The sequence below is a fragment of the Nasonia vitripennis genome, assembly GCF_009193385.2.
Source record: "Nasonia vitripennis strain AsymCx chromosome 4 unlocalized genomic scaffold, Nvit_psr_1.1 chr4_random0008, whole genome shotgun sequence".
Classification (NCBI taxonomy): domain Eukaryota; kingdom Metazoa; phylum Arthropoda; class Insecta; order Hymenoptera; family Pteromalidae; genus Nasonia; species Nasonia vitripennis.
In genome coordinates, this window is record NW_022279644.1 from 690,430 (window position 1) to 713,268 (window position 22,839).

General features: G+C 38.1%; 1 protein-coding gene across 12 annotated transcripts in view; it reads left to right on the forward strand.

Moving 5' to 3' along the window:
* The window catches only part of LOC100115246 (trithorax group protein osa), a 411,563-nt gene that overhangs the window by 195,318 nt on the left and 193,406 nt on the right, over window positions 1-22,839 (forward strand). For 9 of the 12 annotated variants that reach the window (XM_031930083.2, XM_031930092.2, XM_031930087.2 and 6 more), the window contains one exon: window positions 17,749-17,946. In XM_031930083.2, the coding sequence (XP_031785943.1) occupies window positions 17,749-17,946 (198 nt within the window). The remainder of the gene's footprint in view (window positions 1-17,748; window positions 17,947-22,839) is intronic. The other 3 variants (XM_031930084.2, XM_032602042.1, XM_032602043.1) reach the window with 1 other exon arrangement.

The window sequence follows — 22,839 nt, forward strand, 5'->3', positions numbered from 1 at the left end:
GGTTGAGGGTCGTCTTCATCTTCACTTTTCTGCGAATATGCGTTCGTCGCTGACGGGTAAAACGGCTTTAGCTACGAAGTTGGTGCAAGATCGACTTGCTCTCCCATCTCATCGATAAGTCGATAGGTATTGATGCCGCGTATCTCCACTACTTCGTACGGCCCAACATATGGTGGCGCTATTTTCGCGGAGGGTTGCTCCGCTCCAGAAGACAACACATGATTTCGCCTTCTCACTAAGTCTCCTACTTGGTATGACGCCAGTCTACGCTTGGCGCCATAGTAGCGTTTCTGGTCTACTAGTGCATTAACTGAAATAGTTGATCTTATCAATTAACGTTAATAATGTTACAATATTACTACTAAATTTACGTACGGGCCAGGTCGTATTTTCCGCACGTCTGAGGGGCTCTCTCCTCGGAGAAGATTCGGCACGGGAAGACAGGATTAAATAAGTAAATAAAAATTAGCACTGAGCTTTGACTTTATTGTTTTCCGACTCTACAAGGAATCCGACTTTACACTCCGGCTGAGGAAGCTGCGATCACTCCCGGATATAACACCCATGCCACGTTTCACGGCCGAATTTGCCGACACACAAACCGGCGTTTCTACTCTTCTACATAATAAAGCACGAAATTGCTACCTGGTAATACAATAATTTTCTCCACTTTTTTACGTACTGGTGCAGGCTCGTACTCTGAAAAGTGGAGCGAAGAAAACTGGGCGGAAAATTATCTGTAATACCGGAGGGTTTGTCTGATGTCTCCATCGATGGTCGATGCTCTAGTATTTCTTTCCCTTTACCATACTCAAGTCCTACACTCTCTGAAGGCTCGCGTATATCTATGCGCATGTCCTCTCACACACACTGAAAAAAAGGTTGGTTATCCTCAGCCCCGCCTCTAGTTCAATAGTTACACTAACGTTTTGCATATTGCTCTAACTTTAGGACAGTATACGTCCTAAATCCTGCAATCTCAATTCCCCCACCACCTTTTTTGGAAGGCACATGCGCAGTAAACAAAAGATTGTAGTGAGCGGCGCGATACTTTCCTAAAAGCGGGTAGTATACATCCTAAACCAAAGGACAAGCACTGCTTCGTCAATAGACTTGTACGTGCCCGCGTGAGGTCACCTCTTATGCCAACCTTTTGCTTCCTTCCTAAGGAAGCCTTGTAATAGTAATTTTTGGAGTTTGTGTAAAAACATGTGGGAAGTGTGTTTTGATGTATTTTTAGTCGAAAAATGGTGATTTTGGAAAATGTCCGTACGGATGTATGTGTGCGTATGTAGACGCCTGTATCTCAGCCTTTACTCAGTGGATTTTAACCCACCAAGCCTCATTTTCTTTGTTTTTACTAGAACATTGTGGAAAAAAGTCCGTTTTTACATTTTGTGTACGCGTTTTTTTTTGTAGTGATTTTTTAGTTTTAATATTTCAGTTTTTTCTAATAAAGTTATTAGGCAAGTTCATAAAAGTAAATTGCTTAATATGTACCTAAATGAAAAGAAAATTACCTATCTTTTTACTGCGGAAAATTCATATTATCGTTCGTCGTTATTTTATTATACACCATAAAGCGAAATTTTTTAAAATTGTTTTAACTTAAAAACTAAATGTTAGATCTTTTTAGAAAAAACATAATTATTTAAAGTTATTACGACTATATTCCACTTAAATTTTAAGTTACTTCATGGGACGATCCTGAAAAAAACACCAAAAACTGAAAAAAGTCGTTTTTTACGTGACGCGATAACTGGAGTATAAAAGCAATAATCAAGTTCAAATTTTAGATTTAGTTAGCATTATATAGTACCTTAATCTCTTTATTTTTGCTATTTATGAAACCGGTTAGTTTCAAAGATATTAAGATTCAAAATTTTTTTCTCACCCTGTATAGTATGAGTCAATTTTTCTACGTGACGCGATAACTGAGGTAAAAAGGCAATAATCAATTTAAAATTTTGGATTAAGTTAGCATTATATAACACCTTGATCCCTTTCTTTGGGCTGTTTATGAAACCAATTAGTTTCAAAGATATTGAGCTTCAAAATTTTGTTTTCTTATCCTGTATACTCTATATAACTGAAAACTGCTTCGCTTGGATCTCAGCTTAAATTTAATGGATTTTAATCTATACCTAGGCTCGTTTTTTTCTGTTTTAGTTTTACCAATTCGTTGACAACAAGATTTTCAGTTGCGCATGTGCGTTTTTTCATGGCGATTTTTTGATCACTAGTGATTTTAGATGCGTTCCGCGAACTATCCTTACCATTATAACTCGGAAACTAAATGTTGAACTTTTCTTTAAAATCATGATTATCGAATGTTATTATAACTATAGACTATTTTAATTTTAAGTTATTTCATGGAGCATATCCGGAGAAAAACGACAAGAAGGAATTTTAACTCCAACGTGCAGGGTTCCTTCTTCTGTTTGTTTCTTTTTGGCAATCGGCGCACGTTATCGTGACGAATGTCAATTCTCGAGTAAGGCACCCACGTATACCTCCCGTTAGATGGCAGTATGTAAGCCTATTATAATAGTGTGATTGCACAGTAGAAAAATACTTGAAGCTAAATAAGTACAATAAATGAATAAGAAATTTAATAATAAATAAAAAGTTTACAAATTTTTTTTTCATGCCGATGACATGCCATCAACCATATATAATAATATCATATAAACAATTATAGCTATGCGAGAAAAAGAAAGAGAGAGAATTATAATTGATTATGTATATATAATTGATTCGAAATAATTTTATCAATCACACGAAAAAGTACAAAAACTTTATAGAATTATATATGAAATCAAAGCAATTCAGATATTAAAGCGATACATAATGTTGAAGAAAGCTACGTGCCAAAGAATTGGCAGCGGTTTTTTCAGTGTACTTCGCTCATTACTACATGGTTTCTCGGCTGAGTAACATCATTCGTTTATACGAGAAGCAGTTCGGCTGATCTTAGAAGTACATAGATTAAAATACATTCATTCTACAAAATAATCTATCTCGGCGCTCAACATTCTCATAGCCACACACGCATACACGCATGGCTTGGTCCTCGCGCGGCGAGATGCTCGGCTCTCCCTTGCGGCGGCTAACTTCTCCTCGCTCGTTTCTGCTGCAGCGGCAGCAGACAGCGAGCTCGGTCTGGTGTGTGTGCGACGCTGAGTTGTGGTAGTGCGATAGCGAGGCGTGTTCGCTTTTTCCTTGTCCGGCTCTTACGGTTTCCGATTGGGCCTTCCTTTCTCTCTTTCCGTCTATTTCGGATTCCCAAAAAGAGATTCCGCGCCATAAGTTTCTGCTCATGTTAATTTACAGCACTTGTCGGACGGCATCTTAAGGGGACCTCACCACCTTAAATTAAAAAAAAAATGAGATATTGAATATTTTGTGTAAATGTACTTTAAATTGTTTAAATGATCAACTAAACAATTATATTAACTTAGAAATACCATATGTCAGGTACAATAGGTCTTCGAAGACCTATTGTACCTGACATATGGTATAGCTAGACTTACACCCGTGGAAGATTGTAGTACGGTATTATACCTGAAGGCGATGTCGCTTAATTGCTTGTCCCATGTGTTATGGTTTTCCTCGATCAGCGTCCGCACCATGCTGTTAATGGTGCGATTCATCCTCTTAACCGGGTTGGCCTGAGGATGACAAAGTGTCGCCAACTCGTGCTCCACGCCATGTTCCTTCTGGTATTGATCAATGGGTTTATTCTTGAATTATGTGCCATTGCCCGACAGAAATACCTCTGGCGCATGAAGATCCGCTTGGGGAGGTATTGCAGGAAAAGTCATCCGCGTTACATTTGCGCTCAGTTAGTAGGTTGCTCAGGAAGGAGTGCTGAAAAATTATAATTTTCGTGAATTTTGGCGCTAGCGATGAAACCGTTGCGAGGTAGAGAAGGTCGCGCGAGCGGCATAAACACGAGCATCTCTTTGTTTACGTCGCGCTCAAGTCAAGCGGATTTGAGCAGTGTTCAAATATATTCGAGATATTTGTTGCCAGGCCGAGAGTAAATTTCGACCAATATTATCACACGTCATAGAATTGACGACTTGGAGCAGCAAGACTTGAAGCTGACATTTGTATATCGCATGCTCCCCGAGTCGAATAATTTTCTGTTGATGTCGGGAGAACTCTAAAGCACTCTCGTTAGGATAGAGAGTTGCACAATAGGGAACAGACATGATTTTTAAAAACTTTTTTGAAATAAAGTTAAGAATAAATTTTACACAAAAGTACAAGAGTTACGATTTTTACTGCAATATTTGTTAAGTAATATTGTTTGGAAGATTCAATTTGCTAATGATACCTTTAAACGATTCAGAGCTCACGTGATCAATATTTGATACATATATAAAATAACCTTATTGTTTTCTCCAAAATCATAATAGAGATGAGAGATAATGCTTCAAAATCAAAATAGATTCATGATGACTTAATTTATGTACTCAAATACCCGTACGTTAGGTAGGCCTTTATCCTTTGAGCCGCCATATTGGAGAGCTGTCTTTTAAAAACTATTCAAACATATTAATTTTTAATTAATCTGTTTATCTGAGTATTCTTATGCTCTTTTCTACTGTATGTAAGTATTTATATGTATATAACAAAACCATGTCTGTTCCCTATTGTTTTTTCGTGACATCTCGTGTAAAATAAGAGCAAGTAAGCATATTTGTAAGCTGTTTAATTGTTTACATATAGGCACTTCTACGGGAACGCGACGGGGGCGATATATATATATATATATATATATATATATATATATATATATATATATATTTCGCCTTCCCTTTTATATATATATAAAAGGGAAGGCGAAAAATAAAATACGCTAAGTTTTACAGCCAAGAAGACCTCAAGAGCATTTAAGAGAATAACACACTCGACTTGACATCCGAGATATACGCGCGATTCCGCGAAAAATATTGTCGTTCCTTTTTTTTTAATTTTTCGGGAGTGTGAGTACGTATATGCATGTAGTACAAACTATGCGTTGCGAATGAGTGCACTAAAGTGCAACGAGTGAGCGCGCCAGAAGCCACTCGTGCTTATCTGGCGTAGAAAAATTTTTTTTTAAGAATTCCGCTCCGATTAAGGGGACACAACACCTTTAAATCCTGAAAAAAAATCATGAGTAAAAATAACCATATTGAAGTAAATAATTTAAAATTTCTTGAGTGATATTTAGTATAAATATCTTTAACTTCACCGTGCTTAAACCTTAATTATCCCTGCAACTCCATTGTGGTACTCGGTGCAATGTTTTGGGACGATTGAAAAAACGCAAAATAGTGTTTTTTAAAAATCAAAAAATGGTCATAAAAAAATATTCGAGAAAATAAAAAATAACTGTTTTTCCCGAATTCAGAATTCAAAAATAGATATGCATGTCAAATTTTATTGACATTGACGGAATAGTTCCAGAAATATTACAGTATACACACGCGCGCACACATCTATACGGACATTTTCTAAAAACACTTGATTCGAACTTCTAACACACCAAAAAGTATTTTCTAGAAGTTTTGAATGATTTACTTTAATTTTGTCATTTCTACTCATAATTCTTATTTTCAGGATTTAAAGGCTTGTCCCCTTAAACGATTTCGATTTTTCATTTCGCTCGATTTCGTATGGTAATCTACATCACAGCGACGCAGTTGGATGTGCAAGAGTGTGCGTAGATAGGTTGTATTTTTGCAGCTTACGTTCTAGCAACGAAAATACAATCTAGAGGCTATCTGAAGCGTTCGCTATTGTCACCAACGACGGCCTGCTTTCTCCCAGTGAGGTAGAAAGCAAACCAGCGGATGACCTGCTTTGAGAAGCCGAAGGTGGATAGCTTTCTCAGGAGCCTGACGTGACACACAGTGTCAAACGCCTTGCTAAAGTCAAAGAGAAGGAGAAGTGTTACTTTCTTTTTGTTTATCCCGGCCCTGGCATCATCAGTTATCTTAATTAGGCCAGACTGAGTGCTGTGACCAGTGCGGAAGCCTGTTTGAAGATTATCTAGTAGGAGCCTTGATTCAAGGTATTCTGAGACTTGCCTGTGCACCAGCCACTTCAGGGCCTTGGATAGAAAGCAGAGAAGTGAAATCGGACGGTAGTCAGTCACGGCTGTTGGTGAACTGACTTTATTGAGTGCGCGCACAAGTGTCAGTTTTCAGGCAGATGGGAAGCAGGGTTCGCTCAGGGACAGGTTGAAAATATGACTTAGTAAGGGAGTGAGAACCGACAATGCTTTTGAAATAACAACCTGTGGGATGTCGTCACTTCCCCTGGCCTGAGTGTCAATGTGCGATACCGCAGCCAACACATCCGATTCCGTTATAGTGCTGAACTCGAAATGTTCTGGGAGGTCAAGACTTTCCAGGGTGAGAAGATAATCCTCAACAGCAGGAGCCAACGGATTGTTGGAGATCGTGCTGAAATGGTTTTTGAGTCCATCTGTGGTAAAGCGTGATGGTGAAGGTGCCTTGGTGGCAAAAATTCCAAGTTTCTCTAGCTCTCTCCAGATTTCGGCGACGTCAGTCAAGCTTAACAGGCGTGAATAATAATAATAATGCCTGGCTTCCTCGACTTGTTTGTGAGCATAGTCTCTAGCTAGTCTATATATGCAGAAATCTGAATCGAGCATGGAGTCTTTGAAACGCCTGTAAAGTCTATCCCTCTCGGATACAAGGTCACGAAGAGCCGTAGTGAACCAAGGGTGACGCTGTCGTCTGTGATTTATGTATATAGAGGGCCACACCTCCTCCGTTTCTGTTTCTGTCTTATCTGTACAGCAGGTAGTCATCCAATGAAGGGATGGATGTCACCTTGTCGCTCAGCCAGGACTTAGCAACAGCTTTTACGTGGAATGGAGAGCGAGTGGATAAGAAAAGCCTGATCATCTCAATGTGACCCGTAAGCGAGTTTGCATTGAAATGACAGACTCTTGGACCTTCGGACAGAGATACCTTAGAATTGGATAAAGACATGGCAGATGAGCTTGATGGTAGGTGTGGTGGAATGATGTGTATGTGTGTTATAGCTTCAGTGTTGGTCGATGTTGACAGCGGGCGGAATCCGAGCTAAAATAGTGTTTAGCTCAGCGTCGGTGATGATGACGGTGGCGCGCTCGCTGTCATCGTTGCAGCGTATAAAGAGTCTCCCATCTCTGACGGAAGTTCGGCAACCCTACCTCCTCTAGGCCTCCAACCTAGCCCTTGAACGCAGTTTATGGACATCTGAAGGGAGCAGCTCTTTGATGTTTATGAGCCCTTGATGGTCAGGGCTCAGAGCTTCTGCCTCCTCCCGCAAGATTGCGTCCAGTTTGCTGATGTGTAGCTTGCGTTTCTGGGCTTTGGGGACGACGATTGAGCGTGCAAGCGCACTTGAAGAGAGGGTGACGGCTAATGGTGGCAGTCTCCCGTCACCCCTGGCGTAGTTGTTTGTTGCATCAAGCCTTCCCATGGTCCTGACGAATGCCACGTCTCTTCTGAGGACCGTAGGATCAAGTGCGTTTATTACTAAGTACGCGAGGAAGTGACAACGACCACACTGTTCGAGGTCTGCTCTTGGCGTCTCTTGACCTCAGCCAGTTCACTGCGAAGGCTGCAAATCTCCGTAGTGCAAGGCACAGTGCTGCTGTTGTCCTGATGCGTCGACGGGCTCCTCGATGACAGATCTTGAATTTGTGCCTGCAGCTCGTTGATCGTAGACTCAGTATTGTGTATGCGAGTTTTGAGCGCAGGCAGATCATCGAGGGCCTTAAGTCGCTTCTCCAGTGGGCTCAGACGCTGGTTAATTCTTGAGATCCTCTCAGGCACGACGTTCTGTGTCTAGAGGGACTCTGCTTGAGCATTGCGTACGTCGTCAAGAGCTTCTGGAATATCCCTCAAGGCGGCTTCAATGGATGGTGTAGAAGTTGTTACTCCGGCCGAGCGGGTCGGTGAGAGATTTCGCGAAGTGTTGGCTGATTGTGGTGCTGACCTGGTCTTCGTATTTGCCAGCTGCTGTTTAGGAGTATTCCTGCCTGCTGTTGTTGTTGCAGTTACTCCCGTTGTTGATGTTTTATTTGACGTCGACTAGACTTGGCGCAGTGCGCTGCACGCACTGTAGTAGACTATAATTTCATTAACTTATTAAATGGAATATAAATACTTGATTGATATTTTTAATATTTGTTTTCTATCACGGAAATATATCAAACTTTACAATATATGATTCATTTCGCGCTCATATAAATTTCAAAATTACCGCGGTTTCGTCGCCAACTTCCTTTTAAAATTTTAAGGTTATGTCTCGAGAATAAAATAGTCTCGAGAGTAGAATGTCTCTAGAATATTATAAATACACAAATTATAATTTGATATGTATTATAGTATTATATTACATTTTTAATATTAGAATCAATTTTAGAAATCAAAAACAAATCAAAAAATTCTAACGATACTTTTGACGCATGCGCACTACATGAGCCAATCATATTGACGCATTCTTGGCTTCATTGCATCCGGTCATGACTTTTTTATATAGGGATTTGGTCCTCACCTTGGCGCCTTTGGTGTTGATATCACTTCTCACGTTGTTATTGTCTGTGCGTGAGGGACAGGCTATGATCTGTTTATCGTTCACCACAATAGTCTTGATGTTTGTGGTGTTCAAGCACTTGACTTTATAGTAAAGACCACAAAATACGCACTTTTTGGAGTACTTGTGCTGTATTAATTGTTTACAGCTGCTGCTGCATTGTTGAAAAAGCACTTCCACGTTCTTCTCGCCGTTTGCACTCATTTTTTGTCGACAACTTACTAGTAGTCGGTAAGGCAGATACTTGTAGAAGGATGATAAGTTATCGACGGAGTGGAAAAGTAGTTTTTGTGACTCTTACGGCTAGATGGAGTGTTAGTGGAGAAAACGTGAAAGTACCGACTTCGAACAGTGTGGAATCGCATTGATGGTTCTCCTGCGATGCAGCAGATGTCGCCACGATGTTGATTGTGAAGAAAAAGAGACACCGTGCAAGTAAGAAGCCAAGCTAAGCAGATTTGCATGTTAAGAGCCGTGCAATGTAGCGCGTGCAACTATCTACAACAGAAGAGAGCTCAAAGACAAGAAGTGGCAGAAAAGCGGTTAAACAGAAAGACTGATCAGCAGAGCTATCAACAGTACTCACCAGAGAAAGAGAGAGAGAGAGCCTCTCGTCGTGCGACAAACGCTGACTGCAAAATTCAGGAAATATGTATGGAATATTTTATAGGTATTTTGAACACTAACAGTATAGTAGACAAAGAGTGAAAAAACTAAAGATTCTTCAAAATCGATTTATGAACATTCAATGATGATTCACTATTTTGAAATTCAGATAAAAACATTACAAAAGCTTTTGGCAAAATTCGGCAAATTAAATATAGTAATTAAATTCAGACATTTTCGATATAGAATTCAATATAGTTTATGAAACAATTCCAAAAGTTGCATAACTCAAATTTTTTAAGGTTTTTGATTTTTTACTCAAAAACAAAGTGTTATATAAGAAAAAGTTAGAGAATAAAAAGTACTTAGAATTGACCAAGAAGTATATCTGAATTTTTTCGAGACGATTCGATGAATTTTTCCAATTTGTCATAAATTGCCAATTGGCAAAAATAAAAAAGTTGCTCAAAACTCAGTGAAAAAATTTAGACATATTCCTTGATTGATTCTAAGCACTTTTTATTCTTATTGATTTTTTCGTCGAATGCATTATATTCGAGAAAAAAATTCGTGAAAGTTTGGGCAAAATTTAGCGCGTCAGGCGCCATTTTCTAGCCGCCATATTGAATTTCTGGATTCGGGACCAAACTGAATTTAAAGTACAACTAATTTATGCACTCATAGTTGAAAAATAAAGTTCCGTCCTCAACGTTAACACAACAAGAAATTGGATTTAAAAAAAAAGTATCGAAATTTTGCATTTTTTCTTTTAAACGTCGCCATATTGGATTTTTTAGTGAAAAATACGCAATTCTGATACGAGAAATGGAAAGTAGAGAAAAAAATACTTCAGAAAAAGTATGTTTGCTTTGAATATATTCGTGGAATATGTGATAGATTTACGGTTGAAAACAGAGTTACGATTTCTCTGTTTTGGACGTTAATGGGTTAAGTCGAGGCTGTTGTCTAAAAACGTTAAAATAAGAATATACAGGACAATAATACTGCCGGTGGTTCTATACGGGTGCGAAACGTGGGCTCTCACTAAGCAGGCGGACAACCGTTTTAGGGTATTTGAAAATAAAGTCTTGCGAAAAATATACGGGCCGAAGATAGATGAGGAAACCGGGGAATGGAGGAGACTACACAATGATGCGTTACACAATCTGTACGCGTCACCAAATATTAACAGAATAGTAAAATCGCGCAGATTTGGATGGGCAGGGCACGTAGCGAGAATGGGAGACGACCGCGCGGCAGCGCGTGTCATGAAGGGCAGGCCGATGGTAACGCGACCTCTAGGTAGACCTAGACGTAGATGGGAGGACAACGTAAAAGCGGATCTAGTAGAAATAGGACAGGTGGGTGTCGATCGGAGAGGTGCATATTGGGTGGGGTTGACACAAGATAGGGTAGCGTGGAAGGCTTGCGTAGATGAGGCGATGAACTTCGAGTTCCAAATGCCACGTAAAAAAAAAAAAGATGTTGGTCTGAATCTCTTCTATGTTCGAAATTTAATTTTTAAAATATTTCATAGTATTTCGATCTTGGCTAACGTATTGTGGTCAATAATATACCTGAAATAAAAACGGATGTTTAAATTTTTTCTTATTTTGGTTTTTCTCTTAAGCAATTGTATCGCTGTTTGAAATACTTTTCCTAACTAGAATTTTCTACAAGGACGCAATGTCCTTGAAGTATTCTAGAGAGTGACAAAATTTATAGTACAGTTTATTTTCAAACGACTTAGTTCCTCTAAAACTGTACTATATTATAAGGAAGCATATACGAAAAGGAATGTCTAAGTATTTTGTCCATTACAAACTTATTGTATATAAGGCTATCATACCTAAAAAACAACTTATGTATGAAACTTTTTTTTCAAATAGGTTTAATATTTTTTCTCAAACAGACTTAATGCTGTTTGAGATATTCGCCTCAACTGGAACTTTTTTCAAAGACGCAATGTTTTAAGGATGTTCCGTTTGCTTCAAAAAATGTATAGATGATGTTCAGAGGACTGAATGCCTCTAAAGTTGTACTGTACGAAAGCTAAAAGTAAAGATATATATATATATATATATATATATATATATATATATATATATATATATATATATATATATATATTGTAACGAGGAACAACGTCCCTCGCCACGCCGGTAATCGAGGCAGGATAGAGAGTGACGAAATAGGGCGGCGTTGGCTCAAGCGGTAGCACGCACGCCTAGAGATCTCGGGAGCGCCGGATCGATTCTCGGTCCCGGCGTCTCCTTTTGTGATTTTCTCCTCTCACGTCAAAAGTCTCACCCCGTTACATGGCGCCCAACTGAATTACCCACAGGCGTGGATAAGGAAGATTTCCACGGTTCTCCAGGAGTTCCACGAAGGAGGAGAAGACGAGGAAGAAAGCAGTTTATTACCTCGCAGGCGATTATAGGCCAACGGACTTCACAGCTGTAACTATGCTGGACCATTCTTACGACGAAGGGAAATTTCGTCAAGCACGTCGTACGACGTACTTGAACGGTATCGCTCCGATGATTCAGAGAATCAGCGATCGACAGAGAATTAATACAAGAAACACATCCGATTCCTGTATACCGAGTCTTAGTCGTGCACAAGAATTACCACGCTTGGAGGAACCCGTGGAAGCTAAGGTTGGGAAGCAGAGGAAGTCATCAGCAAGTCATGCTAGAGTACCAACGAAACCATTACTGAATTCTTCTACACAAGGGTCGAAGGAAGAGTTGGATAATCCTTGCACCCCCAACCATCATAATTCATTTTGTGAAAATACAACAGTGGCAAATTCGCACAACAGGCTCAACTGTCATTGGGACAAACACCAATCTGTGAATACGTCCGACCTTACGAAGAAGTGTACTTCCATAGAGAACTTGTTTAACTTGAACTATGGCTCAGTTATTGACGATCAAGAATCAGTGACAGCGTCCGACGGTTCAAAGAAGTCAACTTCTGAAATGAATCAGTCTAACTTGGCAGACGATTCATCACTTTCAGAACACAGGCTATTGCAAGGGCAATCCACGCTACAATGTAGTTGCCAAGCAGCCGGAAAAATATCGTGTTCTGGTACGCCATGTGAGAGCAGTGCAATGCTTGCGGTGCTCACACAGAAGATTGAGTTACTCACGGATTTAGTGAAGTCACTCATAAATTCGGGCGGGTGTTTAACCTGTAAGTCCCGGGACGACAAGAGTAACTGCACGAGGTCCAAGAGTGCTAAAAAGCGTCGTCGGAATAATTGTGACAAGGAATCGCGGGTCGTTGCTAAGATTAACAGCACGAGTGCAACTTCCCGTTCGGCCAAACGGAAGGAAATTAGTCACAATGTTCACCAGCAGCAGGCTAGTTCTAGCAACAAGTGTGACAACAAACGTCGACCGAAAGTTAGCCTCGATCGAGACAAACAGCATGCAAGTCAACAAGGTCACAAGGGCTGCACTTCTGCAACTCTTCGCAGAAATCCTTCACCCGGAAGTAAGCTGGATCACAAGGTGAGACCCGCATCAAGTGTCTCTGATACCGGTATTGATGACACCAGTCGAAAATCTTGCTCACAGACGTGTGAACGAGAAAAATACACGCCAAATCGATCGTTTCGTAATGCGCGTGTGGAGAATGAACGTGCGAATCTAGGGATTCGGAAAGCACCGACTTCTCAACCTTTCAAAGGGAGCTGTTGGAACTGTGATGTCGTAGGGCATCGCGCTCGCGTTTGTCCGGAGCCGCATATCCTCAAATGCCATAAATGCAAGCTGGCGGGATATAAGCGGACGAACTGCCCAAGGTGTCTGCAGCACGGGGAGTTTTATTCATCGATGTCCGTTTGTGAGTCTTCGAGCTCTGAATTCAGGAGCTGTGGACCTAATTCACCCACGAAGCAACAAGCACAAACACCACAGCACCGAGGCTGTAAAGAATACTTTGAATTCAAAGCCAAAACCCAGACATCAGCTGATACGCTCGACTCTAGGGCAACAGCGGAGACGAATGATGTCGCAGCAGAAAATGTTCTTTCTGCTAGCACGATTTTCGTGCGAGTCTAAAGTTATTAGACAAAAAGTTATTTGCAACCAATTTCATCCAACGGATGATAGTCGCATGTTATTATGCTTAGATTGTTATCGCTTGTTCACGGAATTGGAACAGCTGGAGGAGAGAAGATCCTCTGATAACGAAATTGGTTATACTGTACAGATAATCCGATCCGTGATGGCAGAATTTACGTCCGAGGAAGATTCACATCTGTTAAAACTCAGTCCAACATCTAGGCAAGCCACCCATTCGCTTTTAGGAAGTGGTTAGCCGACCGTGCCAACGACTCCACAACTGAAGAGAGAAGATCAAGGAAAATGCGTTTATTCCACTGTAGCGATCATATAGCTCTCGAGCGCGAGACGTTTGAAAAATTAGTTGTAGGACTATTTTTAGAATAGCAATAGTATTCGAGCGGCCGTAGCATGATGCGTGCGAACTAATGGTACTCAGGTTAGTAGTCTGCAAACGACGTGGAATAATACGGCAGGTTAGAGTAACCCAAAAATTAAAATCGCTGTACTTAAACTCGCTGGTGATACCAGATAGGCATCAGTACATTGTACCGAGGAAAATGCTTCTAAGCAGGGTTCTCGACAGTGGGGCACGAAAGTAAATTTTAAGGGACTTCACTCGAACCGCTAGCGTCCGTAATTATTATCAATACGTCCACGAACTATGAGGAGGGTTACGACCAGTTTCGTACGTCAAATGCACATGGTTGTCGAGATACGAAGGACATTTATTATTCTCATCGTTTTATAAAACCGTTCGAAGCTTCTCGTGAGTTAATCTAACTGTCGGACACAACAAATGGCAGATATTGTCGCAATTCTTTTCATGGTATGAAATTTATGTTAGACCGTTTAGGATGATGCATGTACGCCCGGTTGAAAAGTGACAAAAACCGTCCATACGTATTCGATCGAGTTAGTCATCCACCGACTGAATAATGAAAAACTTGCTTTGACAAATGTAAAACGGGTTATTTGTTCCAGAAGTTAATCTCTCCGTTCCTTTTCGTTTTGCGTTCGACGTTAGTCATAAGTCTGCCGACATTAGTCCGTGTACAAATTCGGTAACGGCCGTGAATGATGTTGTAACAAGCTATAGGAACCCAGAGAGAGAAAGGAGGTAACCCCTCTAACTTGATATACTTTTGTTTGATTCCATATTCTTTTCTTTTCTTATCATCTTTATTTCTTTTTGATTAAATAAAAATAGAATTGTCCTGGATCGCCCGGATAGACGTAGTGGATAAGAGCTGGTACACCTGACCGGCTACCCAGCGTCTTGGGGGGGTGTTGTAACGGTTGCCAGTGCAATTAACGCACGTTGAGCACGTTACGACGTCTCTCCGGGACAGAATCAACATTCTGTATAATACTTCTGTTGTTACTGCTACTGAAGGCGCAGCATGTGAGAGAGTAAGAGAGACAGAGAGAGAATAAGCATCGAGAGAGATTTAAATTCAGCAACGTACAATGTTGCCACCTGCTCGCACACTGCTGTCAAGAGTTGACAACAGTGTGTCAGAGGGCATAGGTAAATCTGTGCTCGCGCTAGCGAGCCATTCCGAGTCTGTCTTCGCTCCGCTCCGTTTCGCGAATAGACACTGCGAATAGATTGCGATTGTTGTGTGCGAGGGTTGCGAGGTCAACCGAACCGAGGACAATCCGTCCGAGACCATCTTCGCGTGGGTTAGAACGGCCGTGCCGGCCACGTACATCTGTAAGTACTAGTTCTTATCAACTCTCGCTTACTCGGGCGACTTTAAGCCTCCTCTCTCTCTCACCTCGACTACATGCTGGTAGCTGGCATGCGCCCGTCTGGCGCGCTTGTGTAAGCCAAGCACCAATAAACAGTTAGTCTAAGTTTTACAATAATCCGCGAGTGTTCATTGACTTTTCCTCCTTTTGAATCCACATCCTGAGTACTACTATCACCGCCGCGTGTTCATACGTCTTTACGTCCGTGCGCGGATAGATTATAGTCGGTAGAATCTAGTGCCTTCTGCACAGCCGACGGAAACGGTGAATATTAGCATAAACAACAAACAACTTAAAATAATAATGACGGCCGAGCTACCGTCATAAAATATATATATATATAGGTGGTTCTCTGTAAAATCGAAGATCAAACATTTTTTTTCTTCTTCGACCCACGGCAAATATGTTTCAGAAACAATTTTCAATGCACCTGAATTTTTTTAGATTTTTAAATTACTTATTACCAATATGGTAGGGAGCCAAAGATGTCAATTTTGGCAATTTTTGGGTTTTCAGCACAAATTAATTAATTCATAGCTCCTCAGGGGAGCATTTTTCACTATAGACATGGATATAGTTTTTTTTGTAAAATGTTCTAACCTTTTCAATAAAAATATCCTTAAAGTCATGTGTGTGTGTGTGTGTGTGTGTGTGTGTGTGTGCGCGTGGTTTTCTGTGAAATCGAAGATATGAAAATTTTAATTTTTGCCTAAACTGTATATATATATATATATATATATATATATATATATATATATATATATATATGTTCTATATGTTATACCTGACTCCCATAAAAAATTTCTGCTTGATTCCTTCATTTGGCTTCGAGTTCTAACTGGTCGAAGTTGAGGTTTTAAGCAATTTTTGCCCATTGTCAATGATTTGTAGCTCACAAGGAATGCATTTAAATACAACGGAACGTTCAATCTGTAAAATCTTGCGGAAAAGTAGGCAATGTTTTGTTCTTTTAGATTCACTATTGTTAGATACATTGTTTAAATCATTTTATTAATAAAAAAGTAAAAATATTGTTTTACAACCGAAAAATGGCTATAACATGACCATAAAATTGTCAGAATCATACAAAAAAATTCAGAATTCAGAATCAGAAAACATATATGCATGTCAAATTTTATTACGATCGGTCACGTGGTTCCAGAATCATAACGGTATGCGTACATACACACACGCAAACACACACACACACACAGCCATCCACACGGACATTTCCTAAAAACGCATGATTCAAACTCCAAACACTTCCAAATGCGTTTCTACGAAGTTTCAGCGAAACTGAAAATTTTACTATTACAAAGCTTCCTCTAGGAGGAAGCAATATTTTTAAACATTAAAATGTGGAAATCTGAATGTTCGGTCTGAACTCCGACCACCTTAATACAGTAAAAAGATACCTTTTTATAGTGAACTAGCTCGCCACGCTCGGCCTTACGTGCGCGGTGGCTTGCCGCCTTGCATTGCCTTGCATAGAGCACGACTGCTGACGCTCGCGCTTTGCGCTTGCACCGTACTTCTTTTGGTTCTAAAACATTGCTTCTAAAATTGTTGTTTGTTAACAGAAAAAAGTTGTGTTTTTTAAATATTTACAACTTTTTCAATTAACTTTTTTTTTTGTAGAATGCTTAGATTTCGAGTTACAGCCAAAAAACTGTTTTTAGCGATTTTTGGAGGTGACGGCATTCTGCGTATACATGTAGGATCAAGCCCATAATAAACTATTATAAGAGGAGTTTGCACACAAATTTCTAGCCCGAATGATTAACGTCTATGAGAGATAATCGTGTAACACCAAAATTTTTATTTAAAAAACACGCAAAAATTGAACAAATTGTGCCCGCATTAAAAAAAAGGTAGAGAATCGGGTTAAACAAAAATTAAATTTCTAGTTTGTGAGAGAGGAGACTCCTTCCAAAATTTCAGCTGGATCGGTCGAAAATTGCGTGAGATGTCGCATTTCACACATTTTTCGATGACCAAACTATAAGGCGCTTCCGTGTCGCGGTCGTGCCTAAAAAGTAGCCGTGAAGTTTCAGAATAAGTTTGACCTTCGACTAGATGTTATGTGGAAAACAATCATGATATAATGGCTAATATGTGGTTTCATATGCAAATTTGACACTTATAACCTTATACATTTCATGTCTATCGTTACTAACAAAGATGCGCAGCTATATTGTGATATAATTTTAATTCAGCACTAACTGCAATGTACTAGGTTATAAGTGTCAAATTTGCATATAAAACACCATGTTTGCATATAAATATATCATGTTTGTTTTCTACATAACTTTTAGTAGAAAGTCAGGCCCATTATGAAACTTTACAGCTTCTTTTTTACTATGCAAAGTTATCTTTTTACTTTATTGAGGTAGCCGGAGTCCCGATCAAACATTCATATTTTCATATTGTAAGATTTATGATGCAAATAAGGTTGCCTTAACATATTCGTAGGGCTTTAAAAGTATTTTTATTAAAAGATTCAGAAAATTTTACAAAAAAAAGTATCAGTTCCTTCTCCGACGCTCGCACAAGTCGAGAACGTTACAGATGATGTTTAAGAAATGGACATTCACTAAGTGCGCTTGTATCTATGCGCGCTTAATTAGCTACTTAAGCTCACTGTATTTTGTTTGTTTTTTGATTAATTAATTTAATTTTAATTTTTTATATTTCTTTTTAGAAGTCGGATAGTTTATCAAAACTATATGAGATGGATGATTCAATGGAACGCCGATCTTGGCTGGACAAACTTGTAGGATTCATGGAGGAACGTAGAACGCCGATAACCAGCTGTCCCACCATCTCCAAGAACCCCCTCGATTTGTTTCGACTATACCTCTACGTCAAGGAAAGGGGGGGCTTCATGGAGGTATGCAAGGTGCAGTGTAGTTCCATCTAGCCCTTGGTGTACTTAATAGCTCACTTTGTTACTACTGATTTGTCAGTCTTACTATCTTAATTTGGTTCAGCTTTTTTTAACTATTTCGATTTTAATTAGAAAAATTCGCAATATTGCATGCATATATTATATTTTGCGAATATCCGTTGTGATTTTTTAATTAAGCCTTTAAATTCTACACTATTTTCATTTTATTTTAGTCTAGTAAAAATGAATGCAACATGTTCTTACACTTAGAGAATACTTTCTTTTTTCTTATACTTACACTTAAAGAAAAATCATACATTTTTCTCTAAGTTAAAAAAATAATATAATAACATTATTTATACAGTTGCAAATACTCAATAGCTACATTTCGCCAAATTATTTACTTCACTGTAATAAAATCAATAATAACGTTGATTTTAACGTTGATTCTATAAGAAATAACATAAAAATTATTTCTACTATTTCAAAAGTATTGTATAATAAACATCTTTCAATATCTAGTTGATAGTAACGTTCAGAGACCGCAACATGATTTATTGTTGTAAAACAACTAAGCTGGCAAAGAAAAACAAATATCTTGAAAATGGGTGAAAATTTTTCGATTCAAGCATAGTGTAAACTATAATACATTATGCAAATGTATTTTCATGCGCGAAAATCTCCTATTTTACTACAATAAGTTATACGTTTGTAGACTGATGCAGTGAAATTAATTTATTAGTATATTACGATACATGTGACCTAATTGCACGGCGTGTATTAGCGCCCGAGCGCAGCGACGGTGATAAAACGTTGTGCATTGATGGGCTGCTTAGTTCACGAGTATCGTATACAATTTTATAGCGCAGCTGCTTAAACCCGCCAAGTCACGCCTATCCGTAATCTAAGCAGTCGATTATTGTACCGTGAGGTTAGCAACAAAGGACTACTTTGGTCACGGATAGGCATGACTTAGACGCGGATTAGAGCCACACTGTGCTATAAACAATATTTTAGCACTGCAGATTTAAACCTTGTTTTGACACCAGAGCACAGTAAGAACGTGTTCTGACGGATTTAAAGCTGGCGCTATAAAGTATTCTAGGATACGCGTGTATCAGTGACATTTTCTGGAACAGCGTAAGCACCATCGCTACGCTCGGGCGCTTAACTCGCCATGCTAGGCCGTGACACTCAGAACACTTGTATCATAATATTAAAATCCTTTATTTTGGAAATAGATGTTTTCAGTAAACATCCCTGTATTTCGTTAAAATATTTAGCAAAAATTAATTTTTCTACATCGATTGTAATCTTTGCTTGTAAACACATGGATTCATCTTGGAAATTATAACTTTTGAATAATTTGTTTTTGCAAGCATTAACAATAAACATTAGCAAAGACGTACGTACAAATTTTCGGATGCGGTCCAGGTTAGATGATGTTGAGAATAATCATGATATGGACTATTTAAACGATATGATATACATACGTTTTTTTAGTACATTTGATGTATGTCCGATCTCCCTGAAAAAACTTTTTCAGAAGTATAAACCTTGGCAAGAAAAAGTAGTGAAATCTATAAAATATAGATTTCATATCTTTTAGAAAGCATATTCTCTTTAAAATCTTGATCTATTCTACAGACAACAAGCTACTATTGCTTTAGACATTGATCCCATTGCGCATTTGTTATAATCGTATAGCATTATTATATGTATATAATATATAATAACACAATCGCGTGACACCGAAGAGCAGACACCTAGACATCATCTACAGGAAGTCAGGAGTATTTTTCCGTATATTTTATGTTTGATATATGCTCTTCCCCGTAGACGATGTCGCCTCGACATGCGGGTTATCCTGGCACCTGGACATCGTCTACAGAAAGTCAGAAGTATTTTTCAGAATATTTTATGTTTAAGTTTTATAAAAAGGTTCATGGTTTCATTAATATCGAATAGCAATCATATCCAACGTTGTTTAAACGCTAATGAAACCTTTCTTAAGTCAACATTCACAAGCGTATCAACATTTACAAGCTTCATGTATGTAACACATTTTAAAACGTTTCATGCTATCATAGTACATTGTATTTATAATATTATTGTATAATTAAAATGTACATATGTATATATCCACAGTCAGAATACAAGTCCTGCTGTATGCGGCATGTGGCCAGACTCGATTTCTGACTGTGACTCTGTGATAATTGTACAAGTGCTAGTACTTGTGTACAATTTGCTATTTCTACACGAGAAAATTCTATACCCATATTTAAACAACATAACTGTCTTAAGTTGTTTTTTATTATTCTAGAAAAAGTAAAATAACGTGAACTTTGCAAATTTATGAAATTTGTACATTTAATTCATAATTATTTATTACTAGCAAAAAACGCTCGCTTCGCTCGCGATAAACATATGTTTCGTTGTAGAATATGTTTGGAAAGGAAAAAAATGGTCAAAAATTATATTCGTTTGTATAAAATATGTTAAAGCTTCGCTCGCTTTGCTCGCAGATCATTTATGTTGTTTATTATTTTTCATTGTGGAGCAGGCTTTATGAAAATAAAATTTGTGAAAATTGCTTCCTTTGCATAAAATATGTCAATATAATATTTTATCATTTTACATGGTACAGATGAATGATTACACCACGCGCACACACACACATATATATATATATATATATATATATATATATATATATATATATATATATGGGTGGTTCTCTGTCAAATCAAACATTTTTTCTTCTTCAACCCACAGTAAATATGTTCCAGAAACAGTTTTTAATGCACCTAAATATTTCAGATTTTCAAATTACTTTTTACCAAAATGGTAGGGAGCCAAAGATGTCAATTTTGGCAATTTTTGGGTTTTCAGCACAAATTAATTAATTCATAGCTCCTCAGGGAAGCATTTTTCACTATAGACATAGTTATACTTTTTTTTGTAAATTTTTCTTACCTTTTTAATAAAAATACCCTGAAAGTCATATATATGCGTTATACCTACCTTATCAGCCATTGAAACCTTAATATTGTTGAAAGTAAGAGTTCGATCCGGAATACGACCGCTAAAAAATTCATAGGGATACCTTATAGTGCAAAAGTAGTGGCAGAGACCCTGTATCTTTGGCTCTATATATATATATATATATATATATATATATATATATATATATATATATATATGTGTGTGTGTGTGTGTGTGGATATGTATATATGTATGTATGCGGGGCTGCTGCCGTCAAGACGTGCTGATTGCTGGAAAGCGAGTGTCGCTGCGCTTGAGCTGCCGCTGCTTTTAACCGCGCGAAGCAGCGCCGAAGTTGCCGCGGAGAGGAAGCAATTCGTAAGCGCGCCTGCGTTATATGTTCTAACGACATCAAGACCCGAGTTCTCAAAACCTAATGTCTATATTGCTTTCGCTTACGTATAAAATGAACATCCTAACGATCATTGATAGTTAGGCTGAAAAGAAAGAGTTCTAAGAACGAATTCTGCTTCTTGCGAAATTGTTTAAAAGCTAATTCAAATTATCGCTAAATACCTACTTTTCGATTATAGACTGTTATTAAAGTAGGATGTTATGAGAATAAATATCTATATCCACAAAAATGAATTTCTGGAGAACTTTTTTCAGTTATTGAACAATCCTGCGAAGTCTTTAAAAAAAAGTGCTAGGTGTTTTTGACACCACTAACAGTAATATAATTATTTTACTTGAGTTTGCGTATTTAAGGAAACGGTCATAGGGAAAGCCTATGTACTATTAAGCTCGCTTCTTCACAAATTTGGATGTTCTAAATGTTTAAAAGTCTTACCTTAATCGCTTAGTTAGGTATCCAATGGTTTACTTCCAAATCTTTAATATGTATGTGCATACAATGAAATCCACCAATTGTTATATAACAATGCTCTGTTTTATTTAATAAACCTGTGTTCCACAATAATGAATCAATGAATTGTTTCTGATACTGGTGTTTAATACAATGGCTAGTTCCAATTTAATGAAATCTTAATAAAATCTTTATAAGAATCTTTAAACAAAACTCTGAAATAAAACTTTAATGGTCTGCCGGCTTCTATGCCCAATCATGAAGTCAAAACTAAACCAAAAAAAACCTTAACTCTAAACAAATCTATCACATCCGTCGGTTCTGCGGCTCGAAGTGGAGTAAGCTCCTGCAGCGTAGGAAACTTTCGCTGGTCCTCCGCTAGCTACGTCACGGCATTGTCGACGCTTATCGCATTCATTAGCCTTATGAACCTAAAGCGCAGCGTCGGCTTTCGCACGTGCGCTTGGTACCAGGGTGGGAGAAAACGACTACAGAAATTTTGGTCATTTAATATTTTATTGACCTTGGATTCTGTAGCCACTTTTTTAATGTTCGCTTTTTTACGATAAAACATAATAAACCAAACCTTTCATATTATGTGACCTTTAAAGCGAAATTTGCTAATCCCATTTGGAGCCCTAGATTACATTGTTTGTTTATATTTTATTTGATACGATTAAACATAAGATCTTTAATGATTTGCTTTTATGTAGCAGACTCTGGAATACTACAGTTTTTTTGATGATTGAATCATTATATGCAAAGGTATATTGTTAGATAACAATTATAGATATGACAGTCATATTACCATCTCGTTCTTTGATTGACGCATTAGCCTAACCTTGTTTTTCATTGTTCGTCTAAATAATAATAATAATAATAATAATTTTATTTTGATCAAGGTTCCAAAAAGTACATGAGATCTTACATATCACATAGTATTATATATATATATATATATATATATATATAAATTAGTGCTATATTAATATATTGAAGCGCTCAGTCAAAAAACATTACGTTAAAACATTTATAGGGTATAAATATAGTTAAAA